General features: G+C 38.5%; 4 protein-coding genes across 12 annotated transcripts; 3 read left to right on the forward strand and 1 right to left on the reverse strand.

Annotated features, from left to right (window-relative positions):
* Positions 1 to 1,744: 1,744 nt before the first annotated feature.
* Positions 1,745 to 3,652, forward strand: LOC139785169 (uncharacterized). Its single transcript, XM_071724319.1, has one exon. The coding sequence runs from the start codon at positions 1,745 to 1,747 to the stop codon at positions 3,650 to 3,652; it is 1,908 nt and encodes a 635-aa protein (XP_071580420.1).
* Positions 3,653 to 3,904: 252 nt separating this feature from the next.
* Positions 3,905 to 7,006, forward strand: LOC139785157 (uncharacterized). Its single transcript, XM_071724308.1, has one exon. It carries the CDS (start codon positions 3,905 to 3,907, stop codon positions 7,004 to 7,006), a length of 3,102 nt encoding a protein of 1,033 aa, XP_071580409.1.
* A 5,763-nt stretch (positions 7,007 to 12,769) lies between these two features.
* Positions 12,770 to 15,646, forward strand: LOC139785160 (uncharacterized). The gene is made up of 2 exons (XM_071724310.1): positions 12,770 to 15,310; positions 15,382 to 15,646. Exon 1 carries the CDS (start codon positions 14,069 to 14,071, stop codon positions 15,068 to 15,070), a length of 1,002 nt encoding a protein of 333 aa, XP_071580411.1. The 5' UTR covers positions 12,770 to 14,068; the 3' UTR covers positions 15,071 to 15,310; positions 15,382 to 15,646.
* A 1,064-nt stretch (positions 15,647 to 16,710) lies between these two features.
* On the reverse strand, positions 16,711 to 25,211 carry LOC139785156 (uncharacterized). Of its 9 annotated transcripts, XM_071724303.1 has the most exons (12): positions 25,036 to 25,211; positions 24,806 to 24,910; positions 24,559 to 24,734; positions 24,367 to 24,466; positions 20,800 to 20,999; positions 20,130 to 20,436; positions 19,644 to 19,835; positions 18,891 to 18,980; positions 18,214 to 18,434; positions 17,836 to 17,995; positions 17,263 to 17,368; positions 16,711 to 17,182 (listed from the first exon to the last, which is right to left on the reverse strand). In XM_071724303.1, the coding sequence occupies exons 7-12, from the start codon at positions 19,807 to 19,809 to the stop codon at positions 17,113 to 17,115; spliced, it is 813 nt and encodes a 270-aa protein (XP_071580404.1). In that variant the 5' UTR covers positions 19,810 to 19,835; positions 20,130 to 20,436; positions 20,800 to 20,999; positions 24,367 to 24,466; positions 24,559 to 24,734; positions 24,806 to 24,910; positions 25,036 to 25,211; the 3' UTR covers positions 16,711 to 17,112. The 9 variants fall into 9 exon arrangements, 8 of the variants coding, with proteins under 8 accessions (XP_071580404.1, XP_071580405.1, XP_071580406.1 ...); XM_071724304.1 differs by having other exon boundaries at positions 20,800 to 20,983; positions 24,559 to 24,910; XM_071724305.1 differs by having other exon boundaries at positions 20,800 to 20,983; positions 24,367 to 24,481; positions 24,559 to 24,910.
* Positions 25,212 to 25,509: the final 298 nt, after the last annotated feature.

The raw sequence follows: 25,509 nt of genomic DNA on the forward strand, positions 1-25,509 counted from the left end.
CACGCTGGATTTCGCTCAACATTACTGCACCAAGTCGCAAGACAAAATGCTGACTGAGGCAACTATGCGCAGAGCTTTTGTTTAACGTCATTTGACAAAAGACGATCGCCACGTATTAGCGTCTTTTGTTTGTTGATTCTACCGGATTCGGTCAGATCGAAAGTTCGGTTTGAAACTTGATGACTAAACTATCATAACAGAAAGCGTTCCTTAACATCGATCAAAGATTCTTAGCATTATCGTGGCAGATTTTAATATTTCATTATCATTTCTCCGATCTTTTAATCTGACCCGAGTCGGGTCGAGTCAACAAATCGAAAATCGAAAACGCTATATGTTAGTGCACGATATATCATATTATCGAAAGAAATGATTACTGGACGGATTATTAAAATTCGCTCCAGGGCCAAGCAAAACAATCGGTTCTTTTCAGAACCACCAAATATTAAGACAAGGAACATCTCGAAACTCGAAACATCTCGACAACATATATCATGTTACGAATATCTTTCTATCCGTTTAATCCTTAATTTTTTGTATAAAAAAGATAATAAAAATAATATAATATTAGTGAAAATAATGGTTAACAGCTACGTGATAATATCGCAGACTTTATATACTTCTTCACAATTTATAGCACATAAAAATGGCTTCTCTTTTGCAGAAAATAATTCCAATTACCATAAACACGAGATACCATCACTTACATATAAAAATATTTTCTTCTTATATAAGAATATATTTCAATGTTAGGAAAGACATTTTGTAAAAAGCAAAAATGGATAAAAATCGCATTATAAACTTAATGTTCAAATTAGAAGAATCTAGGAATTCATAAAATATTACAAAATAGATTTCGTATCCAATTAATCCTTAATTTACCTACTTTAATTTTAATATAAAAAAATAGGACGTGTTATTGCTCGTCGAAAGCAAAAGCTAAGTAATGTTACGGCCGATATTCCGAGCAATATTAATTAATTAGGGTATTAATAAAAAGCTATATATACATTTTGAATTGCAATTATCAAGCCAACGTTTCGACCTATTTGGTCTTCCTCAGGGCATTACATTCAAACTTACAAGTAATATAAATAAAAATAATAATAACTGTTAGAGTTCACATTATCAACACTGAAAATTATAGTCATCGCCGATGAACGATTACGACACGCAAAAGAAATAAGGTCAAAGCCAACTTCGAATTAAACGCCGTCACAGGCCGCATAATTACAATAATTGTTACTGTTCAGGAATCGCGAAATATCTCTCGCCCCATCCGTTGATTTCGAGCGTTAGATTGTATTGCTCGCCGTGTTTTCGTTCCTGTTGTTGATCTCCGAGACCTTGTCGGACCCGACGTATTCCGCGACAGCTACCTGTACCCGAATTTCTCCTCGGACATACTCGCGTTATTCGGCGAACCTTCCCTCTCTTCGCGCGCTCGCAATTACCGCCTAGATACCTATTGTGAATACCGCTCGCCTCAGAACTTCTCGATACCTCGACACAGTAACACATTAAATTTTCGATACAACCAATACCGCATCTCTTCGTAGTCGTTCCTCTCACCAATACCTTGATTGCCGAGTCCTTTTTACAAGGCTGTACCAGCCAACCGCGCTCGTGAATCGAAACCCGATCGCGGAGTGCACATTTTGGTCCTTCGAGCCGGATTCGGAGTCAAGAAGACTATCATATCGGATACGACGCTCGAGGTGCGGAGTGACGATACCCGTTCGCCATGGCGTCCTCAGCCGACAAGCTCCTGGCGAAGCAAACCCAACTGATGGGGTCAATTGCTCGTACCATGACCAATCTTAAAAAACTGGGTCACGCCAAGATGACCAAGGCGGTGTTGCAGAGCCGAATCACAGCCCTCAAGGAGAAGTTCTCGCAATCGCTGGACTTGGACGCTGAGATCCGGGCATCCCTCGACGTGAGCACAGCCAAGGAGCTGCCTTACTTCTGCAGCGACCAATTCCAAGCCTGTGAGGATCAGTTCGACGAAGCGCTTGACTACATGTCCGAGGTACTGGCCCAGGTTTCTGGCGTAGACGCGGCCGACCTTAACGTAAGTCACGCTTCAGATTTCATCCACCGTCCGACGCCTCAGCTTCCGCGGATCAACCTACCGACCTTCAACGGATCTTTCGACCGCTGGGAAAGCTTTCGCGATCGTTTTAAATCGATGATTATCGACAATCGCAATATTTCTAATGTAGATCGGATGCATTATCTCTGCTCAAGTTTAACGGGAGATGCAAGTAGCGCGCTCAACCATCTCGCGATTACCGACGCGAATTTTACCGTGGCATGGAATATCATTACGTCGCGTTATGAGAACAAACGTCGGTTGATTAACGGTCATTTGCAAACGTTATTTTCGTTGCCACAGCTCGCGTCCGAAACCTTCAAAGACCTTCAGAATCTGCGTGACAAAGCGAATGCCTCAGTTCAAGCGCTCAAAAATCTCGATCGTCCCGTCGATACGTGGAGCGATATCCTCGTATTTCTGATCTCGCAAAAATTAGACAAATTTTCCCGGAAAGCGTGGGAATTACAGTTGAGCGAGACCGTCGATTACCCGACATATGACGAGTTGGATAAATTTTTAGAATCGCGTATCCGTGCTTTCGAGGCGATCTCGCCTCCGAAATCCGAGACATCTCAACCGTCGTCTAAATCGAAATCGATCGCTTCTCATTCGACAACCACTGCGAACCTTGCGTGCCCGCTGTGCAAATCCTCGCACTTACTATATCAATGTCCGTCATTCTTAGCGTATACTCCGTCGCAACGATACGAATATGTAAAGAAAGAGAATCGTTGTATCAATTGCTTCGGGTGTAAACATTCGATGAAGGATTGTAAGAACGCGCGATCCTGCAAAACGTGTCATAAGCGACATCACACCCTACTGCATTTCACGGACGATGCAAAGCAGGCTAGCGTAGAGTCCGCTCCTACCGTCGAATCAACGAGTACCGAGCTACCGAAATCGACAGCTAACGAAATCGCGTCTCATTTAATTTCGAATACGATGACGCCGAAGTCAACCGTACTTTTGGCAACCGCTCGAGTTCGTGTTTACTCTCCACAAGGTCGCTTCGTTTATGCCCGCGCTTTGCTCGACCAAGGTTCCGTCGCGACTTTAATTTCGGAAAATATCGCTCAGCGGTTGCGTCTCGCGAAAGTGAAGCAAACTACCCGTATTACCGGAATCGGAGAATCGCAATCGTTGTCGCATTCTGCCGCACATATTTGTGTAACCGCCTCTTTCGGCGACAAACCTGCATTCTCGACGACCGCGTATATAGTCACATCGCTGTCAAAGTACGCACCGAATCGCGTTCAATCGACGTCAAAATGGGCGCATATCTCTGACCTAACGCTAGCGGATAGGAATCCCATGAGCTCTGATCCAATCGATGTAATTATCGGAGCTGATTTATACGGCATGCTTATATTAGACGGTGTCCGTAAAGGAAATGCAAGCAAGCCTATCGCGCAAAATACCGCTTTCGGCTGGATACTTTCCGGGCCTATCGCTCCAGCTCAATCCCTCCATCCCGATCCCGTTCACATTCATCACGGAACAATCCTTGAAAACCTGGATCTCGATCTTCGCCGCTTCTGGGAGATCGAATAAGTCCCTCATAAAAAGCATTTAAGTCCCGAAGAGCAACAGTGCAAAGAGCATTTCGCCGCTACTCATTCTCGCACGCCGGAGGGACGATACGTCGTTCGGCTACCGTTCAAAGCCGGCCCCCCTATAGATCTTGGCGAATCCCGCTTTACCGCGTTAGCAAGTTTAGTTCGCTCGGAGCGTCGACTTCTTCGCGAACAAAATAAAGCCGCGTTATATCGCGAATTCCTCGACGAATACGAGAAGCTCGGTCATATGACGAAAGTTAGCGATACCGACTCACAATCGAGTCACTCTCAAGTCTATTATATTCCGCACCACGCTGTCTTTCGTGAGAGCAGCGTCACCACTCAGCTTCGGGTTGTATTTAATGCTTCCTGCGCTACATCGAACGGTACCTCGTTGAACCATCATTTGCTAATCGGTCCTAAGCTACAGAGGGATCTTGCCGCCGTCATTCTGTTATGGCGTCAGCATCAGTTTGTCTTTACTGCCGACATCGCTAAAATGTACCGGCAAATTCTAATCGATAATCGCGACGTAGACTACCAACGAATTCTCTGGCGCTCGTCGCCCTCCGAGCCAGTCGCGGATTACCGGTTGCTCACCGTAACATACGGCACTGCCTCCGCCCCGTACCTCGCGCTTCGCGTTCTGCTACAGCTCGTAAAGGATCACGGAGACGAATTTCCGTTGGCCGCTCTAGTTTTGCTTCTCTTAACGTACGTCGACGACTGTACGTTCGGAGCGGACAACCGTGAACTCGCGCTTAAAATTCGCGATCAGTTGATTGCTCTCCTGGCAAAGGGCGGCTTCTGGTTACGCAAATGGGCAAGTAATTGTCCCGAGTTGCTTTCCGACATTGATCCCTCAGATCATGGTCTCGCGCGCGACAAGGATCTACACGCCGACGAGCCTCTAAAGATATTAGGCGTCGCGTGGAATCCCGAAAGCGATTCTTTCCATTTCCGCGTAACGACCCCACCGAATCCGGGGCAGACGAAACGTGCGGTGCTTTCCACTATCGCTAAATTGTTCGACCCGTTAGGATGGGTGACCCCCGTTATCGTTGTCGCGAAAATATTCATGCAACGCCTATGGGCCCTAAAATGCGATTGGGACGACGTGTTGCCCGGTGATCTCCTAGAACAATGGCGCGAATATCACAGTCAATTACCGCGTCTCAAACTTATATCGATTCCTCGCTGGACAAACTACGGTTCTAACATCGCTGATTGTGAGATTCACGGGTTTTCGGATGCGTCGACAAAGGCTTACGCCGCGGTCGTATATCTCCGTCTCGTACCGAGAAACGGCCCCGTTATCGTTTGCATACTCGTCGCGAAATCAAAGGTCGCTCCAATCAAAACAATAAGCGTACCGCGACTCGAGCTTTGCGGCGCGTTACTGCTCGCACAGTTGATGTCCTTCGTTCTTTCGAATCTCGACATTCCCAATCTCCGATATCACTGTTGGATAGATGCACGTATTGTATTAGCGTGGCTCAAGCAGTCTCCATCACGATGGAAAGTTTTCGTTGCTAATCGAGTAGCCAAAGTTCAACAGCTTTTACCGAAAGCAATCTGGCACCATGTTCCGACGGCGGATAATCCCGCCGACTGCGCATCTCGCGGTTTGCGCCCTAGTGAATTTGCCGATTGCGCCCTGTGGTGGTCGGGGCCCTCCTGGCTTAAAAAATCCCCTGAGCACTGGCCGACGTCATGCTCGTCGCCAATCGAATCTGAAATATCACGGGAAAACCGAGTCGTCGTGCACGCTTGCGTCGCGCGTGCTATCGAACCGTGGGATCTCGCGACTCGCTATTCCTCGTGGACTAAGCTTCTGCGCGTGACGGCATATCTCATGCGGTTCGCCAAGATCCTTCGTTCTCGCCTCAATTCCATACCGGATAGCAGTGCGGAGGTCAATCTATCGCTCGCATTAGCTCCACGCGAAATTCAAACTGCCAAGATCTTTTGGCTCAAGGAGATTCAGGGTGAAACATTTCCGCAAGAAACTGCGAGTTTAACAGCAAACAGTCGCGTTTCCAAATCAAGCTCACTTGTCGCACTCAACCCGTATCTCGACACCGATGGCCTCATACGAGTCGGAGGGCGGCTTCAAAAGTCCGATCTCCCCGATTCAGCCAAACATCCAATCGTCCTGCAGTCTCATCCTTTGTTATCTCTCATCATATCGCATGCTCACCATACCACACTCCACGGAGGCCCGCACATTACCCTCGCTCACCTCCGTACCGAATTCTGGATTTTGCGCGCTAGAGCAACCGTCCGAGCGGTTCTATACCGCTGCGTTAAATGCGCTCGCGAAAAGGCTATCGTCCCGGCGGAACTCATGGGCAACTTACCAGACGTTCGAGTTAATCGATCTTCGCGAGCTTTCGAACATACCGGAGTCGATTATGCCGGACCGATACTCGTACGATCTGCGAAAGGACGCGGTCATAAGGCTCACAAAGCCTACATCGCCTTGTTCATTTGCATGACAACGAAAGCGATTCACCTCGAGTTAGTAAGCGATTACAGCTCGGCAGCTTTCCTCGCGGCGTTTACCAGATTTACAGCTCGACGCGGACGTCCACATAGCATGTACTCCGATAATGGTACGACATTTCAGGGCGCCGAACGAGAGCTCGTCGCCGCTTGTAACGCTGCCGTGCGCGATCCCAATTTTTTGAACCGATTAGCAGGCGATCAGATAGCGTGGCATTTCCTCCCTCCTGCGGCTCCACATTTCGGCGGATTATGGGAGGCAGGAGTCCGTAGCGTCAAATATCACTTGAAGCGATGCGTAGGCTCCCACACGCTGACGTACGAGGAGATGAATACGCTATTGTGCCGAGTCGAAGCATGTTTAAATTCGCGGCCGATTTCATCAATGTCCGAGAGTCTCGACGATTATAGCGCCCTTACGCCCGGTCATTTTTTGATCGGTGCCAATCTTGTCGTAATTCCGGAACCGAGCGTGCTCGACATCGCTGAGAATCGGCTTTCGCGTTGGCAACTCGTACAAAAAATTACTGAAGGTTTTTGGAGGTCTTGGGTGAGCGACTACTTGCATACGCTCCAACAACGCCCGAAGTGGCGCGTTATCCACAACCTGGCCAAAGTTGGTCAGATCGTTCTCTTACGTAATCCGCTCGCCCCCCCAAGTCATTGGGAACTCGGACGTATTACCGTTTGTCATCCCGGGGATGATGGGCTGACACGCGTCGTTACCGTCAAAACCGCACGCTCCGAATATAAGCGACCCATTGTCAAGCTGTGTTTCCTGCCGATCGATATCAATATCGAAACCGAAAAGGAAGCGGTCAAGGCGGGCGGTTCGCGGCCGTGATGCGACCCATCTTTCGGTCACGACACCGAGATGTACATATGTATAAATATAAAGCGCCAATGTATTTAGAATTAATTTTCATTGTATAAACTCTGTCTTTAGATTTAAGTTTATTATGTATTTAGACGTAAGTTCTCACTGTATTATAATTCTCGTTTCGAATGTAAGCATTCGAGGCGGGCGGTATGTTCAGGAATCGCGAAATATCTCTCGCCCCATCCGTTGATTTCGAGCGTTAGATTGTATTGCTCGCCGTGTTTTCGTTCCTGTTGTTGATCTCCGAGACCTTGTCGGACCCGACGTATTCCGCGACAGCTACCTGTACCCGAATTTCTCCTCGGACATACTCGCGTTATTCGGCGAACCTTCCCTCTCTTCGCGCGCTCGCAATTACCGCCTAGATACCTATTGTGAATACCGCTCGCCTCAGAACTTCTCGACACCTCGACACAGTAACACATTAAATTTTCGATACAACCAATACCGCATCTCTTCGTAGTTGTTCCTCTCACCAATACCTTGATTGCCGAGTCCTTTTTACAAGGCTGTACCAGCCAACTGCGCTCGCGAATCGAAACCCGATCGCGGAGTGCACAGTTACCTATTGCAATAAATCCTGATCTGAGTTGCAGTTGACGGAGATGCTAATTTCGTGCATTTTCTGTATATTTTAAAAGGTTCTTGACGCAAAACCGATCTCTACTTCCATTTAATATTGGACATGACAATTTCCGACGTTGAGCATGGCTGATACCAGGATCATACAAAGGACTGCCCCTTTTAAAATATACAGAAAATGCACGAAATTAGCATCTCCGTCAGCTGCAACTCAGATCAGGATTTATTGTAATCGGTAACAATTATTTTAATTATGTGGCCTGTGACGGCGTTTAATTCGAAGTTGGCTTTGACTTTATTTCTTTTGCATGTCGTAATCGTTCCATCGGCGATGACTATAATTTTCAGTGTTGATAATGTGAACTCTAACAGTTATTATTATTTTTATTTATATTACTTGTAAGTTTGAATGTAATGCCCTAAGAAAGACCAAGTAGGTCGAAACGTTGACTCGATAATTATAATTCAAAATGTATATATAGCTTTTTATTAATACCCTAATATTGCTCGAAATATCGGCCGTAACATTACTTAGCTTTTAATTTTAATATTTTATTTACTTATAAATAAGATACTGAAAATAATACGACATCGTAAAAATTATAAAATATCGCGAAACAATTTTTCATATACAATAGAATAATTATAGGTAATTATGTTGTAATTATAATTATCATATTATCTATAATTATATTATTCCAGTAAACATATACTTAGTCGGTGGAATAATAGTTGCAGATGCATAATACAATTATAATTACATAATCACCTATGATTGTTATATTGAATGTAATAAATATTAATTGTGTGTATCAAATTGTATTAAAAATGTTCTTTTAATCAAATGCACGCGCGAGCAATACAGCGTGACTGATCATTTTTACGCGTTCGCGGTTCTGTATTTGAACCTTTTATCGACCGTGGCTGTAAGTAGGTCGGTAACCGACCTAGAGGTAGCGCGCTCATCTGCACCGCTCTGCACCGTAGCTCACCGGGTAACGGAACTCATTTATGCTCTTCACTGCCATCCCTACCTAAATTTTATCATCGCTTCGATGCATAATCGGGTCGTTCATCGTCGATCCGTCATTTCTTCCTTTGTTTTACGTACTGCGTCGTAAAAAAATAGTGCGAAATTGTTTAGTCTACGCGATAACACCCCCTTTTCGTAGGAAAAATTTGTTTACGACGCCCGCGAATCATGTCCCGACAGGTTCGATGCGTCATCGACAAAACACGCTCCTACGTAGTGCGCTATCGAGTTAGTCTTACCCATTGTGCGTCGTTGCGAACGGACCCCGTGGCGCGATTGCGGACCGCCACGCGGACCCCGCGGCGCGACCGCGCACCCCCACGCGGACCCCCCACGCCCTACTTGTGCACGTGAGTCATACACGTGAGTCATCCCGGTAAGTCATACACGTGGTATGTCAATGTCACCCCCCTCCCCCTTCCCCCCGCGTAATCCGATACCCTTATGTAATCCGATACCCTTGTGTAATCCGATACCCTTGTGTAATCCGATACCCTTGTGTAATCCGATACCCTTGTGTAATCCGATACCCTTGTGTAATCCGATACCTTTGTGTAATCCGATACCTTTGTGTAATCCAATACCCCCTCCCCCCTCACTTTCCCGCATTAACTGATACCCCCTCCTCCCCGCTTACTTCCCGCGCAATCCGATACCCTCCTCCCTCACCACCCCTCGGAGCTCCCGGGTTCATATACTCCCCTATTATACCTACTATAATTTTTCGTTACCAATTTTTTGGAAACCAGTTTGGAAATTATTCAAATTTCGAGAAATAATAAGTATTAATTGACCGATTTTCTTGAAACCAGTGCCAAAATTTTTTTAATTTTTGAAGGATAAGTTCAATTTTTTATTAATGGATCAACTTTCTTGAAACCAGTGCCAAAATTTTTCTAATTTTTTGTTGATGATTTTGATAAAACTGGTACCAAAATTTTACTAATTTTATGGGGATGGCTACTATGGGGTTGAAAATTGGTGGTTTCATGGGGTTTTATTGGTGCTCCTAATTAATGGGTGAGTTTGGGGAGAGAGGAATAGAGCGGGCGAAAAATCTAGTAATAAATATTTAAAAATAAATTGTAAATAATTATCATCAATGTTATCAAATATGTTTTTAATTTATGTTATAAATAATTATAGAAATAATAACTGTAAGTAATAGTAAATATTATTAAAAAGTATCAAATAAATATTTATGCTAAATATAAAAATAATGCTTCTAAAATTTATTTTAAAAATATTATAACCTTATTCATAAAAGTCAATATTCAAATACAAAATATTTTAGTTTCTTTTAGTTTTTCTTGACTATATGTTACAATACATATCACAAGTTTTGTTTTTCTTGATTATATATCTTAACTAAAATACTATTTTATGATTATCAAGAGACACGGTGGTGTTTCGCGCCAAGTACACGCGGAGCGAGACCGACCGTGACTCTTTTACGCGACGCGACGAGTTGCGAGTACTCGAGATGTTGAGATCTCAATAACGAGTGAACGGATTAAGTTCCAAGTAGGCTTGATCGATAGCTTCCCAGGTAGCAAGCACTCGTCATTTTGACGTCAAATGACGTCAAAAGACGTCAAAATGACAGACTTTTGACGTCAATTGACGTCAAAATGACGAGTCTTGCTACCTGGGTTGGGGTCGATATATAAAGAAAAATGTTTTCATTTTTCCGCTACGTGTCCTACGAGCGGAGATATTGCGACGCAAAGTCCAAATATGAAAATTTTATGTTAAGATACGTCGTTAACCCACTCTGCATGTTATGTTGCTGAAATATTGAAATATTCGGAAACAATGCAGAAACACTTCATTAACATCTCACTTGCAACTATGCATCTAAAATATTTCAAAAATGTACCTGCACCATGTTTTTTGCAATATTGCATTAACAATATGTCTGAAATCTTTCAGAAAGTTGTTTACAATATTTATAAGTTTCTGTAATATTGCAAAAAAAATGTAGCAGATGCAATATTTCAGAAACATTTCCAAAGCACTACAAAAGCACTATTACGTTTACTTTGCACGAATAATATTTCTGTAACATATCGAACGCAACACCGCATCTAAAATACCTGTGAAAAATCTCCGAAAGATTGCGTCGGTAATGAAAAATTGGTTTAGAAACATTTCTGATACATGATAAAAATATTATTACGTTTGCATTGCACGCGTTATATTTTTGAATGTTTCACATACAACATTGCATTTGTAATATTTCCGAAAAGTTGCTGACAGACTTTAAAACTTATAAAAAATTAAATTTATTATTATATAATTATTGCATTTTTTCTCTTTTGTTAAGAATTTTCTGATATTCCAAATTTTGTCATATGGCATTTTTAATATAAAATATAAAATATTTAATAATATTTAATATAAAATAATATTTGACGCTGACTGGCAAAAAATATTTATTCGTATATCTGTATTGTTAATATTGTTATGCGATAGCTTTATGCTCACCAAAATAAGCAAGTATAAGAAAGAAAGAAGCGTCAGAGTCAGAGGATCACCACTACCCTGTTCGATCATCGATGTCAAGCGACAAGGCGCCGGTATACTACTTGGATGGGTGACCGGTTGAGAGAGCGGATTTCTTCGGACAAACGCGCGACGGCTATACGCACATATACGGCTTAATATATTTTTTTTGTTCCGGTAATAAAATATTTTATTTTTCACATATCAACAAATAGTTTTTGCGTCAGTAAGAAAATTTTGTTTGCTAATACGAAACATTTTTTTAGTGTAAAATGTATTTGAAACATCTCTGAAATGTTTCCGCAATATTTCGTAGATATATTTGAGAAATACTTTATAACATTGCCGAAATCTTTCAGCATGGTCGCATTTGAAATAATTGCGGACATTGAAACATTGCCGAAATGATGTAGAAACGGTCGTGAAAAATTTCTGAAATATTAATGAAAGATGTAATATTTCAAATGAAATTTTGCAGAAATGCCTTTGAAATATTACATGCCGAGTGGGAAGATACGTCGTCGTCTCTCATATCTCTAGTGTCACTTTTATGGCGCTGGAGTCGCGTCCTTTTCACTTTTTCGACACTGGCGGTGCTAGTATCGCCAGTTTCGATAACATGTGTGTACTGCACGCAGTGCAGACCATGGTGTAAATAGACAGGTGAAGTATTGCGCATAATGGCGGCAGGTTTGGCGGTTAAACCAATCAGGAGGTGACCCGTAGGCGCTCACTTTAAAGTTAAATTCGATTATAAGAAATAAAAATGGCCGTATCCTCTGCGCGAATCATGTAAAATTTTAAATATATATTTAATGAAATATAATAAAACCTTAAATAAATAAATTAATTAATGACAATTAAACCTACATAACCCAACTAAGGCAGGAAAAACGGAATAAATGAATAAACTAATAAACGATTAACCCTTAAGCTGCATACGGCGTCCGACCCAAAGTGATATCTGCTCGTAACTGTAAAACTTGCAAGCCTGTCAGAAGCTATTAAATAAACGATGTTTATCAAAATTACTATAAAATCGTTAATTGCAATGTAGACAGATGTTTCATGAATTTTTTTAGATTTTTAAAAATACTTTAAGATAGGGAAAAATAGCGTTGTACGTGACAGACCCACGTACAATGCACTTAGAAAATACTGAAAAAACCTATGCACTTTAAGGGTTAAACCTACCTGACCAAATCAGGACAGAAGAAAAGAGTTTAATACATAAATAAACTATAATGACAATTAAATTTGCGTAACCAAATCAGGAATTTTAATCAAATATTATCCTACCTTGTTTAAGTTAGGTAGGTTTAATTGTTTATCAGTTTATATTTATGGTTGGATTACGTACACATATTGTGGTTACGCACACACGATTTTTTCCGCACAACAGACGCACGCGACGGGTATCGGACATAACGGATGACGCGCTGATGGGAGCAGCCATATTGCTTTTCTTGCAAAACGGGTCGCGCGCTGATTGGCTCAAAAACTGAACGAGTGCGCAGCGTCGGGAATGCTTCACCTGTCTACTTACACCATGGTGCAGACAGTGCGTTCAGCGCGCTGTCACAGTCAGCTAACCTAAATCCAATCAAGAGACATGGTAGTGTCTCGCGCCAAGTACGCGCGGAGCGAGACCGACCGTGACTCTTTACGCGACGCGATATGTTGTACATACATATGTATATGTGTGTGTACTGCGCACAGTGCAGACAGTGCGTTCAGCGCGCTGTCACAGTCAATTAACCTAGATATGTGTTGGAGTCAATAAGGAGTTCGGCTTGAGCCGCCGTTGGAGACGGACGTGTGTGCCCTCTGCTCGCGTGGTCCGGTTGCTTGTTTGCGCGTGCTTTTCACCTGCGTTGTCTTGCAGAGAGGCGTGTCAGGGGGGTTTGAGAGGTGTGGACCTTTTTCGGGAGGGCCCCTATTTTTCTATAATTATCGCTCCCCCCCTCGGAGGGGGAGCATCATTACTTAATCGATAAGTATAACATGGGTACATCGGATCCTGTTGACACGCGACGTGTACGTGATAGACTCCGTACTGCCGACGATGATTCGACTAATATAGCCAAAAGAATGCGTACCAGTGTGACTGAGAAGGAATTTGACAAGATCACTCAAGAGTTTAGGACATTGGATTCATTGGACGCGGATCGGATTGCGGTTAAGAACCGAAGAGATCTTATTTCAAAGCAGCAGAGGGACGTGAAGTTATCTAAACGACGTAATTTAGGAATTGACACGGATATTTTAACGCCCCAGGACGTTATGGAAGTCGATGTTAATGTCACAGTTAGTGAGGAGGATCGCGGTCGCGATCTTTTTATAAACCAAGCGACCCAGAGTAATGTTAGCAATGTTGATAGTATTACCGGCGTCACGCCGCCGGCACCTGTTGATCACGTGAATCAAGTGATTGTGCCTTGTGCCAATACAATGGATAATGGCCGGCCGACTCAGGACAAGGAATCGTATATTATTATTGACTTTACTTTAAGAAAAAACTTACTTGGCAACAATGTCGACGCGCAACGGTTCGTTCGATTCGAGGACGATCACAAGGGTATTGCTAAAATTGTTTTACGTCTCCCTCCTGACCATACCACTACGACTAAAGGTAAGAATCGAATAAAAATCTGGATGATTCTTAACGAATTATAAATTTTTCCACTAACACTAGAGATGATTAATCATTTCTCTGCTGAAGCAGAGTTTAAGGACTTCACAGACGCTAATCGGGCGCTGGACATTTTAGATAAGATTAATGAGCTGAAATTAAAAGCTCACTTGGAACAGCGTTCTATTATTTGTAAAGGGGTGTCATCGCTGACTGGCCTACGACGATTCCGGATCTGTGGGCAGTGATTCAAAACAGATCCAATATAATTAAAATGGACAGGATGTATCGACGAAATTGGAACCCTGATACCCAGAGGACGACGCTCGTTGCCACGGACAATATAATTATTACTTTCAAGGCTGATAAGATCCGCGATCTGTCAATTTTTAGAAATGGGGTAGCACTGCGAGTCAGACCGTACGTACCACAAACTCGTCAGTGTTTCAACTGTTTTAGATACGGACACACTAAGATTGCATGCAAGTCTGAGACTCGTTGTATAGTTTGCGGGGATAAGTTCCATGGACATTGTGACAGACCGGTCCGCTGTTGCAACTGTGAGGATCAACACAAATCTACTTATAGAGGTTGCCCGGTGTATAAAAAAAATATAAATATAGTCATGGCATACAAAAATGTTTCGTTCCATAGTGCGAGGCGGATTGTTGAGGGAGAGGACCCTTCCAAGAGACCCCGAGACAGATTTAGAGAGCCGAGGGCCTGGCCTGAATTGCCGCAGAGATCCGACCCTTCGGACAAAGGCGTGGAGACTAGAAATGGAGGACGGGAACCCCCCCTCCGTGATGATGCGACCGGATCCGTCGGTCGCACGACTCGTTCGAGACCGAGAAGTGCACCTGCTCCGTCGAATAGTGCTGGCAACTACTATGGTCGCTTTGACACCCGCGCCGGTGAGATTTCCAGGGAGAAGAAGGGTATCGCCCTTTCTGCGATGCGTAATGGATCGTCTTGGGCGCAGATTGTGAGGGGAGATTTTGCAAGGAACCGCGAGGGCGTGGACACCTCCCGCGGTTTGGTTGACGAGGTGCTGAGCAGTATGCTGCAGCTGTTGCAGAGATTTCCGGAAGCAAGAGAAATTTTGATTGGGACGCTCTTGCAAACTGAACAGGGTGGCCAGTGGAACTTGACACCAGCTCCGAATTATGGAAGCAACGAAGAAAACACCATTGTCAGAAGAGAATTGTACAGACGTAAGGAACCAGGGTATTCCTCGGTTAAACAAGGGAGGTCTTCGACCTTTCCCTTAGCATAATTGAAGCTCCTTCTGTGGAATTGCTGGGGTTATCTAAGTAGCAGGGACGAGTTAACCAAAAATATTTTGGAATATGACATTGTCATCCTTACTGAGACCAGGTGTTCCGGCCTCAATCAAGTTTTTTTCTCCAATTATAGGACGGTAAATAGCAAAAATCGTCTTGGTAGTGGAGGTGTATCCATCTCATTCCGGAGTCACTTGGAATTTGAGATCCTTCCTGTCTCGGGAGCCTTGCCGGTGGGATATGACGTTGTTTGCGTGAGGACCAAAAATCTTAGTCATAATTTAAATATTGTTGCTGTCTACAGGCACCCGCGTGAGGCTATGACGAGACGTGACCTCCAGCCAGTTTTTCGCGCTCTGGGTTGCAATAATAATGATACCATTATTTTGGGAGATATGAATGCTTATAACATAGCTTGGAACTGTCCGACTACAAGTGGCAATGGTGACCTTCTGTATGATATGATGAGCGATGAGGAATTCATTTGCGTCAACACGGATACTATGTCGAGGGTGGGCTCTCGTGGACAGCGCGATTCGAATCTGGATCTCATGTTCGGCACCCCAAGTAGCAAAAAAATATTTTTTAAACGTTTTTAAAAACATTTTTAGTAATGAAAAAAAATATTTAAAAAACGTTTAAATTAATGGGATAGATCCTTTTTTTCTTATTAAAAAAATATTTATTTTAATATTTTAAAAAATGTTTTTTTAACATTAAAAAAATGTGTTTTTAATATTAAATAAACGTTTGTTAACATTAAAAAATGTTTTTTTAACATTAAATAAATGTTTTATTAACATTAAACATTTTTTTAATGTTTAAGAACGTTTATTTTAACAACTTTTTTGACAAAGTTCTTTTTCTTTATCTAGGAAAAGATAAAAACCGCTTTCCTAATTGTTTCTTTTGTATTTTGAGTGTGCGTACAACCGCGCGTCCATCTGAAAAAACTGCTCTCTCAAGCCGCGGCGGTCATCCTGTTGAGGATATTTCTCATCTCTTATTTTATGTTCCCGCCAAAGGATTCGTTGGCGCGATGAGACTTTCTGTTTTAACAATTGCAAGCACTGCATGTATACTTATGCGCCACCTATTCTCTCTCGCGAGCGCCCCCCCTTTTTACCTTCTGCGCGCGTAGCGTAGCATAGCTGCACTTCGCCGTTCACCGCATACCGAAGCACTTGTCGGTTCTTTAGCGCGTGTATAATCTTCTCTTACATTAAACTCCTTTATTCACAAAAGCACTGTGCAACTCGTTATTTGACAACCTCAACACATCCGAGTATAGTCCCATACAGCACAAAATATTTTTTCAATATTTTTAAAATATTTTTTAGGAAGATTAAAATAATTCACAAAAATATTTTTAGAATGTTTCTATGTCCGCCAGATCATGTCAGGAAAATATTTTCTAAAATATTTTTAAAAGATTGCAAATAAATATATTCAGTAATATTTGTAAAATATTTTTAAAATATTGCTTTAAAAAATAAAATATGTTTAAAAGGGCATACAAATATTTCAAAAATATTTTTGTAATATTCCTAAAATATTTCTAAAAGAAATTAAAATTAATTTGTAAAATTTTTTAAAAATATTTTAAAAATATTGTAAAATAAAGAATACAAAATTTAATTGTACTTATTTTTATTTATTATATGATACATAGAATCTTATGTTTTAATCTACAGAAAATACAAAAACTGTACAAAATAACAATAAAATCTTTTTTTTTAATAACAGAAACTAAAAAATATATAACATTTGTGTGTGTTCTTAATATAATCAAATATAATACATTCAAATATAATGAAGTTTCTTTTTTCTGCTTTTTTTAAAAAGAGGAATCTTCTCTTTAAACTTTTAAACAAATAATTAATCTATACAGATTGTTATAAATCTTTAAGCATCTTTTTTTAAAGTGGGAAAAAACCACTTAATCAAGGTATATGCGGAATAAATGCCAGGCTGGAATTTTTCGCTATATCACTCGCACGGAACCATGTCCCATCTCAAAAACAAGCTTTTAATATTAAGCTAGAGTATCTTCTTCCTCATCGTTTTCGTCAAATTCCATGTTGAGAGTAACAGCTGATTTTGTCCTAGTACAAAAAATATAATGTTTGCTTAGCTCAAAAACAAAAAAATGTTTGAATATCTTTGATTTTTATTGCTAACTTACTGTAATCTCTCCTTTGATAGTCTGGTCTTAGAACTGTCCAACCATTTCGAAATGGAAGAAATAATTTCCGCGTCGGTAACGCTTGGATAAGAAAACTGTGCTGCTTCTATTACAAAAGAAAACTATATTATTAAAAATATTAAATATAATTACATTTTTTATATCTTAAATTTACGGCTCCTGAGCTCTCCACGGCCAAGTTGAATATTGTGACATCAGAGGCAAGAAATGATACGCTGATAATTTTTGCGTGCCATTTATAAATAACAAAATATTTGGATAAAACAATATTTCAAATCGCTTTAGCACATTCATAAAACTGTCCAAAAACTATTTTTTTCCCTCGACAGTTAATAAACACCCGTAAAATAAATATGATAAAAAATGCAATATAATGAATAAATGTCATATTATTCGCATATATTATAAGTATGCTAAAGCGATTTGAAGTGTTCTTTTATCTAAATATCTTTTTATTTGCAAATGGCATACAAGAATTCTTGGCGTGTTATTTCTCGCCTCTAATGTCACGATCTAACATGGCTGCGGCAAGTATCCAGGAGTCTTACATACTATGGATGCAAGTATTCAATTTGGTACAATAAAATTTCTTTTTGCCCTTTTGGCCTTTATAGCTAAATTCTACCGCAACAGTGTTTGTGATACATGTATTCATTATGTTCCATATGAGATTATGACTACTATAGCCACCTTTAGATATAAAATACTGTATCTGAAAATGTTTAATATTTATGTTAAATTGTATGTAAAGTTGACACAAAACATTATAAATTGTTATTTTTCAATTTCTAACGTAACACATAAAGGAGATCAGCTTCATATGTATATAGCATTCAAAGATATATAGGACACCTAATTTCGTTCCAAGGTCAAAAATATTTTTTTTATACGCCTGTGTTATTAGTAATATGAATTTATTGAAATACTTACTACTTGGCTGAAGAAACTTTTGTTATTCAATCTTATCTCCAGATCCGTCAAATTTTCGAACTTTTTAATAGGAAATAGTTTTGATAACTCTTCGCTGAAGTGTAACTGTGATTGAGGTATTTTTACATGAGAATCTCTCTCCATAGCAGTCAGTCTTGCCATTATCGTTTCATTTTGTAGCTCAATATTGTTTATTTTGTAAAGCATTTTTGTCTGCAGTTCTGAAACAATTCATTTATTACATTAATAATAAAATTACATTTTTATACGTGTTTTATTATAATATACTAAAAATTACTATATACTGTGTGTAAATAATTATCAAGATATTGTAAGCTAAATATTGAAAAAGTTATCAAGTTTTATCTCAAAAGGTATTAAGTAAATATAAAATGTTACAGACAAAAGTTGTTCAAATTAATTATTAGAAAAAGATAATACAATAAAAAATAAGGGTTTTATTTAAAAAATTTAACTTGAGCTCTCCTGGGCCCAACACGAGCCTCCGGATCCAAAATCTAATAAGATTTCGTTATTGGCCCCCTTTAAACCCTCTAACTTTTATCTAAAACATTTTTCTAATAAATCAATATTTTCTGAGATAATTGGCCGGAACTTTTGATATGCACCCCATAAATATTATAGTCTATAGATTACTTATAAATTGTCTCACATACCAATTGTATATTGATATGTATCAGAGTTTGTTTCCCATGTGATTCCATTACATGATTTATTGCTCGTTGATAATTCTGTGCTGCTTCTGGCTGCAACAGTTTTTTTTGTTCTAACATAAATTTAACATGTATAACATTCGTTTAAAAGTATCTATTTACAAAACTAATAGCAAATAAAAATTTAAAATTAAGATCTAGAATTGCAAGTTCAATTTTCTTGAGTTTAAAAGTACAAAACATTGGCATAATAACATTGATTTTTTTATGATCACAGCACCTTTACTCTGTACATGGCAAATGATAAATGTTGATATGTATTTAACATATTTTTTTCCGTCTAACATAAAATTGCTTACTATTGCGTTATTGTAGCTAACATTAATACTAATCAAGAAAATTTATTTTTATGCAACATTACAACTTTAATGTTCAATATCTTTCCAGTGTCCAGAGAATAATATGTCACTGATTCTGTCCTCAGTTGCTTCTGTAACTACATTGTAGTCAATATTTGTTGCTATTCTATGGAATATCCTATCAATTACTTGTTTCAATAATTAAAAGCATAACATAAATTGTATAGTAACTACCTTAAATCAAGTGCAATAAAATATAAAGTAAAATAAATGAAATTATTTTCTAAAAATACGAACTTTAAACCAAAAAAGATGGAATTGCCATAATCACAATTCAGCAGATAGACGAGGTAATTGTCTTAAACTACTTATTTGATATTTGTAAATATTTAGTTACCTCTTTTGTTGACGAAAGAATGTCTACAAAATTTCCCAGTTATATCTTTCAATGGTTCTAGTAATGATTGGCCAGATTTACTTTTATTTTTGGATTTATCAGTCTCGTTATATTCATCATTACCAGAATCTGACAGATCTGCTTGCACTTCAATATCCGATGCCATACTGGATTCTCTTTTCTCCGTTAGATCTAAAACAAAATTGTTATTTTCTACATTTATGTTAAATGAAGTAAATGTATGAATAACCACAATATTATGTTTTAATAAAAAAAAAAACGAAAAAAGAACAAAATTTACAAATATAACAGTTTATATGCGTATAACAGCCAAGATGTAATAGAAAAGTGCATAATTATTATTATAGACTTGCTTAATAATAAATAAATAAATACATACATACATTAATAATAACAAAATAAATACAATAAAGAATCAACGTAATTGTACTAGCTGTTATTTTAATCATACATATTATAAGTTACCTTTCTTATCAACTATGATACGTTTCGGAAATGTGACTTTTTTATTTTCAATTATTTTAACTTTTGACTTAGTTGATTGAGATACAGCTTCTGCAGTTGTTGACAAGGTAGATGGCTGTTGTGGATATGGTATATCAATTTTTTTTTTTCACTGGTTGAGATTGTTCATCATTGTCATTGTAATATATATCAGTTTCAGGATATTTATTATGTCTTTGATGTCGAGTTCGTTTCATTTTATCCACATCGCTTACGTCCGAAATTTCATCTATATATTTCAATTTTTCTTGGGCATCCTCGTAAGTATCTGGAAGACAATTATTCCATGAGATACAAAACACTATTAAAAATAATTTAAAATGACATTACATTTATTTTTAAAAGAAGCAAACATCTAATAGCATTAAAAGCAAAAATTTAATTATGAATCAAACCTTAAATAATTGTTGAAAACAATACATTATGTATTTTTACGGTTAACAATAATAACAAGTTTAGAAATATTTCTACTGTTTAAGCAAAGATTTTTTTACAAAGACAATAGATCAAAATTCGTACTGAACTGGTTACTTGGTGTAGAAAAATTATAAGCCTGTACAGAATTGTTAAAATTTCTTGAGTTAACACTTTAATAGCAACAGTTGTTATTTGTAAATATTTTCTGACTGACCTGCCGTTTTGATGACGTCAAGAACACAATATTCGTACCATTGCTCTGTCGGGGCTAATAATTTCTTTTTTTGCTTTAATAATCTTATTCGAGTCTTTCGAAGAGAACGGAGGCCACTTCGAAACCATTTTGTCCTTATTTAGCCATATCGTCGGTATGACATCAAGTCCCTCTTCAAATTGTACTATAGAGAACATTTTCTAACATGCAGGTAAACAAATTATTATATTGTAATTAACATTTCACGAAGCTTAATAAAAGTCATTATAAGAAGCTTAATAAAAGTCTCTCACTATAAGAATTTTTTTATCTTGAAAACCAATCAAATAAATAAGTTTTTTATGAAAAAATTAGTTTTTACTTTTAAGAGCTACGACAACGGAAGTATTCGATATTCGGTCTAAGCTAGATCTTGGTAGCTTAATAATATTTTTAAGTGAAATTAAAAATGGCTATTTCTCTAACTAATTTAATCCATTTAATTCTTATCGGTCTTATTTCACTTATTGGAAATATTCAAATTTTATACATCTTTTTGTTGGAAAAAAAACATCACTTTAGATCTTAATAAAATTGGTCCATTGTAACATCAGTCACATCTTTATGTCGACTTTTCAGTTTACTACGTAAAAAAGAAGAAACAAAAGCAGCAAAAATATCTTACAATTTCTAAAAATTCCTTCTGACTTCCCTAATGAACTTACAATTTAGAAATCTTTTTCTGTTTCTTTCGTTTATAACTTTATTGAAATAAAATATGGCACTTTTTTGATAAATAAAAAAAATTGTTTCAATTTACAATATATTTATTATCATAACTCCTAAACATGAATGTTAACAACACATGAAAAAGTGCAACAAAAATTATTTAAAAAATTTAAGAATGTAAAATCGAACAGCTTGCAAATCTCAGTAATATAATTTATGTATGTATTAAGGATTTTATTAAATAAATAGAGAAGTCCACATTGCAATGTACAATAACAAAAATTAATAAAAAATTGTTGACATCTCATTATATGTTTTATATTTACTAAAAATTAGCAACATTTTGTGTATGAATAATAGGAAATAGAATTATATAACTGCGATAAGGCATTTTATACATTTTGCAGAATATGTCTTCATATACCCATGCTTCAACCGGTTTATAATTAGAATCAGTAACAATTTTGATATTAATAAATGTTGAAGAGCATGGTTTTGTATATAGTTGTTTATTTTTCTCTTCCAGTTGTTTGCCTATTATATATAATTTATTTTGGGATATAGCAAAGTTACAAATTTCAACAATAATCCCATTTGTAAGTTGTACGCAATTATTTCGATCGTCAGTAGAATTTAGGACTAAATTATTAGTTTGTAATATCTTATATTGAAACTCATAATGCAAATCATAAGTTACTGGGCCTGTATTATGAGCTTGCTTTAAATAAACATTATCTATGTAACGAATTTTATTACATTTTTTAAAGTTATCTTGTGCCTTATCTTGTATGTATTGATGGCTTATATAATCTAATTCAGAAATTCTTCTAGCAATCTGCTGAAGTGGTTTCTCTCCTTTTCTAAGTAAACATTTTAGCGATTTCAGATAATTTTCGAAGACAAATGCACTGAAGGTCTCTAATGCCCCGAATTTTTGTACATCTGCCGACAGATGCAACAGATTATGAATGTTAAACGTTACATATCTTTTTCCGTAAATAGTTTCAAAACATTGTACAAAATGTTGTAGAAGTTCCCCTGCGTAAATGACGTTATTTGATTCTTTTATTAGGCTGGAATTTGCAAGTATTGTCACAGCCACATGCAAAGTTAAAAAATTATCATATAAATCGTCTTTTAATATATTTTGTAGCACTAAAGGACCCCAATACAATAAAAATTGTCTGAATTCCGTGGCTTTCCATTTCCTCCACTCTTTCAAATGTCTAGGGCATCTAGCAAATTCTGTAGGCTTGTATTTTCTTAAATTCAGCAACCTATTAGAAATTTGATCGATTTCATTTGCTGATAATCTAATACCTAGAGGACCTGATAACCACAGCCGTATTAATGTACGCATCACACCCAGATAAACTAAGTGCATGGGGTCTAACACAACATTTGATACTAAACCTACAAAAGGTAATTTATTTAGTATCGTTTCTCCACGTTGGTAATCATCTATGTAAGCTAATTGTTTGAATTCGTCATCTGTTCTTAAATGACCAATTGATCCGGGAAAGCATACTGTGCCATCAATGCATTCACCTTCGATTTTACATTTAGTGCAACTATTATAACCACTGTGATACTTAACATTCAGAATGTAAGACTTAGCTGGAGAATCACATACAAATGCAACAATTCTAATAACGTAAGTCTTATTATTGTAATAAAATCCGTTGTTAATTAATGTCACGGCTTCTTCGACAAAACACTGTAGATATTCATTACAATTTTCAGGCTTTCCTACTCCGCAATAAATTCCAATAGGATGTACAATGTTTAACATAGAGTCAGAGCATAAAATAGGCCACAGACTTTTACTTGTGGATTCTCCTACAGGGGCTCCATCAATATTTATTGTTAAATGTAAAATATCAAAGGTGTAAGGCTGAATCTTAAGACGTTGTTCAATAATTTTTTGTACTGCAATGGTTAACCCAAAATGACAATAATGCCCATGTCCCATAACAACAATATCAGTAGATCGTGGAGTACACAATAAAGTACGAGCATCCATAGGCAAAGTAACATTTGGAATTTCATTCAGAATACGTAACAAAGAGGATACAGCATTTAATGGTATTTTAAATTGTTGAGTCCAAATGCATAGTTTTTGTTGTAATTTCTTTTTTCGCTGTTCTGAAGTACATTCAAATAAACTACTTGTTTCATCGTCCACAATAACTTGTTCATCTTCAACTACGACATATTCGTTATTATCATCATCATCCCGAATTTCTACGTCCAATTCAAACTCATTCTCACTGAATTGTTCAATATCTGAGGTATAAGTTACATTAGTAATATCCAATAAATCATCAACATAATCGACATTGTCATTTGGCGATGAAGAATTTGAAGGATCTGTGAGCTGTACATTATTGTCACAGACTTGAGCACCATTACAATATGTATTAGCATTCGTAGAAGATTCGGCAAGATTATCTTCACTAAAAATTCGGCTATGAATTTCGTTCAAGTCACTTAATGTTTGCTGACTAATTATACGACGCTTGTGCCTTTCACTATATACGTCCACAGTCTTTTTTCGTTTATTAAACATTGTTGACAGAAAACTAAACAAATTACAAAGGAAGCGAGATAATAAGACTATATATTCAATGTAACAACGTAATTGTATAGTTGCTAGCAAAAAATGAAACAATATGAGACGTTCTCTTACTTTTCAAAAATCATGCGCATTCTATATATAATAGTTGAAAAATAATACTAAACCTAGAATGGATTGAAACGACATCCGGTAAGGACACAAAAAGAAACAAAGGTAACAAAAGGAAAAAGGCAAAAACAAGCAAAACAGAAATTGTTAAACAATTAAATTGAATATCTTACCTTTCACTATAAACTCGTCTTTTTCTTCTTCTTTTGGTATGGTCTTCTTTTCACGTTGGAGAAAAAAAAAAGAAAAGGTGAACTGAGGCAAGAAGTTCAGCTGAAACAAACAAGCCTTATATTATTACATAAAAACGCGTGTACTTAAAGGTTATAACCTAGAGAGCGTACTTAAAAGTTAACCTAACGTACAGATTGAAATAATATCCGAGTCTCGACTGAGTGCTCTCAGGTGTCCCCGATCTCCTGCCAAAACGAACTCCCGACGGCTCGGTTGCGCGGAGTTGAGCACGCTCGGCTTCGCCGCGAGAGCTCTCGCTACCGTAGCCACGGGACTCCGCAATTTCTCCGTGTCGCAGATCGCGTTCCTGCCCGAGTTTAGAATACTTCTCGTTATATCGCCCGAGTGTGCATGCACTACCGAATCGTTGTAATATACCGCGTTCCGTTCGTCCGTCCTACCGTCCGAGTGCACCAGCACTACCGATCGTTGTAATATATACCACGTTCCGTTCGTCCATCCTACCGCCCGAGTGTACAGGCACTACCGCATCGTTGTAATATACCGCGTTCCGTTTGTAAGGACACAAAAAAAACAAAGATAACGAAAGGAAGAAAACCAATAATAAGCAAAACCAAAATTAAAAATGAATAAATTAAATATCTTACCTTTCACTAAACTCGTCTCTTTCTTCTTTCAGTTGAGATCGAGAATTCGAATTCCGAGACTGACTGCGCACAGAGACCAGAGACAAAGTCGCACGTACATATATACAGCCAGATCGAATGCTTTTGCTCGAATGATCGCTGCCTGCGCTGCCAGCTGGCTGCCAGTGCTGCACTGCTGCCACGCCCCACGCCCCACGCTTGCCACTGCTGCCAGTGTTGCCAGCAGCCATGAACCAGAGGATCGATCATGTATCTTTTCCCCTAGGACGGAACGTGAAAAATGAAAAGTTTATCTCTTTCTATTCAACACCAATAGAAAGAGATAGTTACATGAAACTTCTCACTTTTCACGTTTCCGCTCTAGGGAAAAAGTTACATGATCGCTACCCAGGCTGCGTGCTGCGTGTGCTGCCAGGCCAGCATGTGTGCTACCCCCTCCACACTCCGCGAGAGAACTTAGAAAATTTTTGCTCG

The sequence above is a fragment of the Temnothorax nylanderi genome, unplaced genomic scaffold, assembly GCF_030848795.1.
Source record: "Temnothorax nylanderi isolate EJ_2023f unplaced genomic scaffold, tnyl_v1.0 TNYL_tig0746_pilon, whole genome shotgun sequence".
Taxonomy (NCBI): Eukaryota; Metazoa; Arthropoda; class Insecta; order Hymenoptera; family Formicidae; genus Temnothorax; species Temnothorax nylanderi.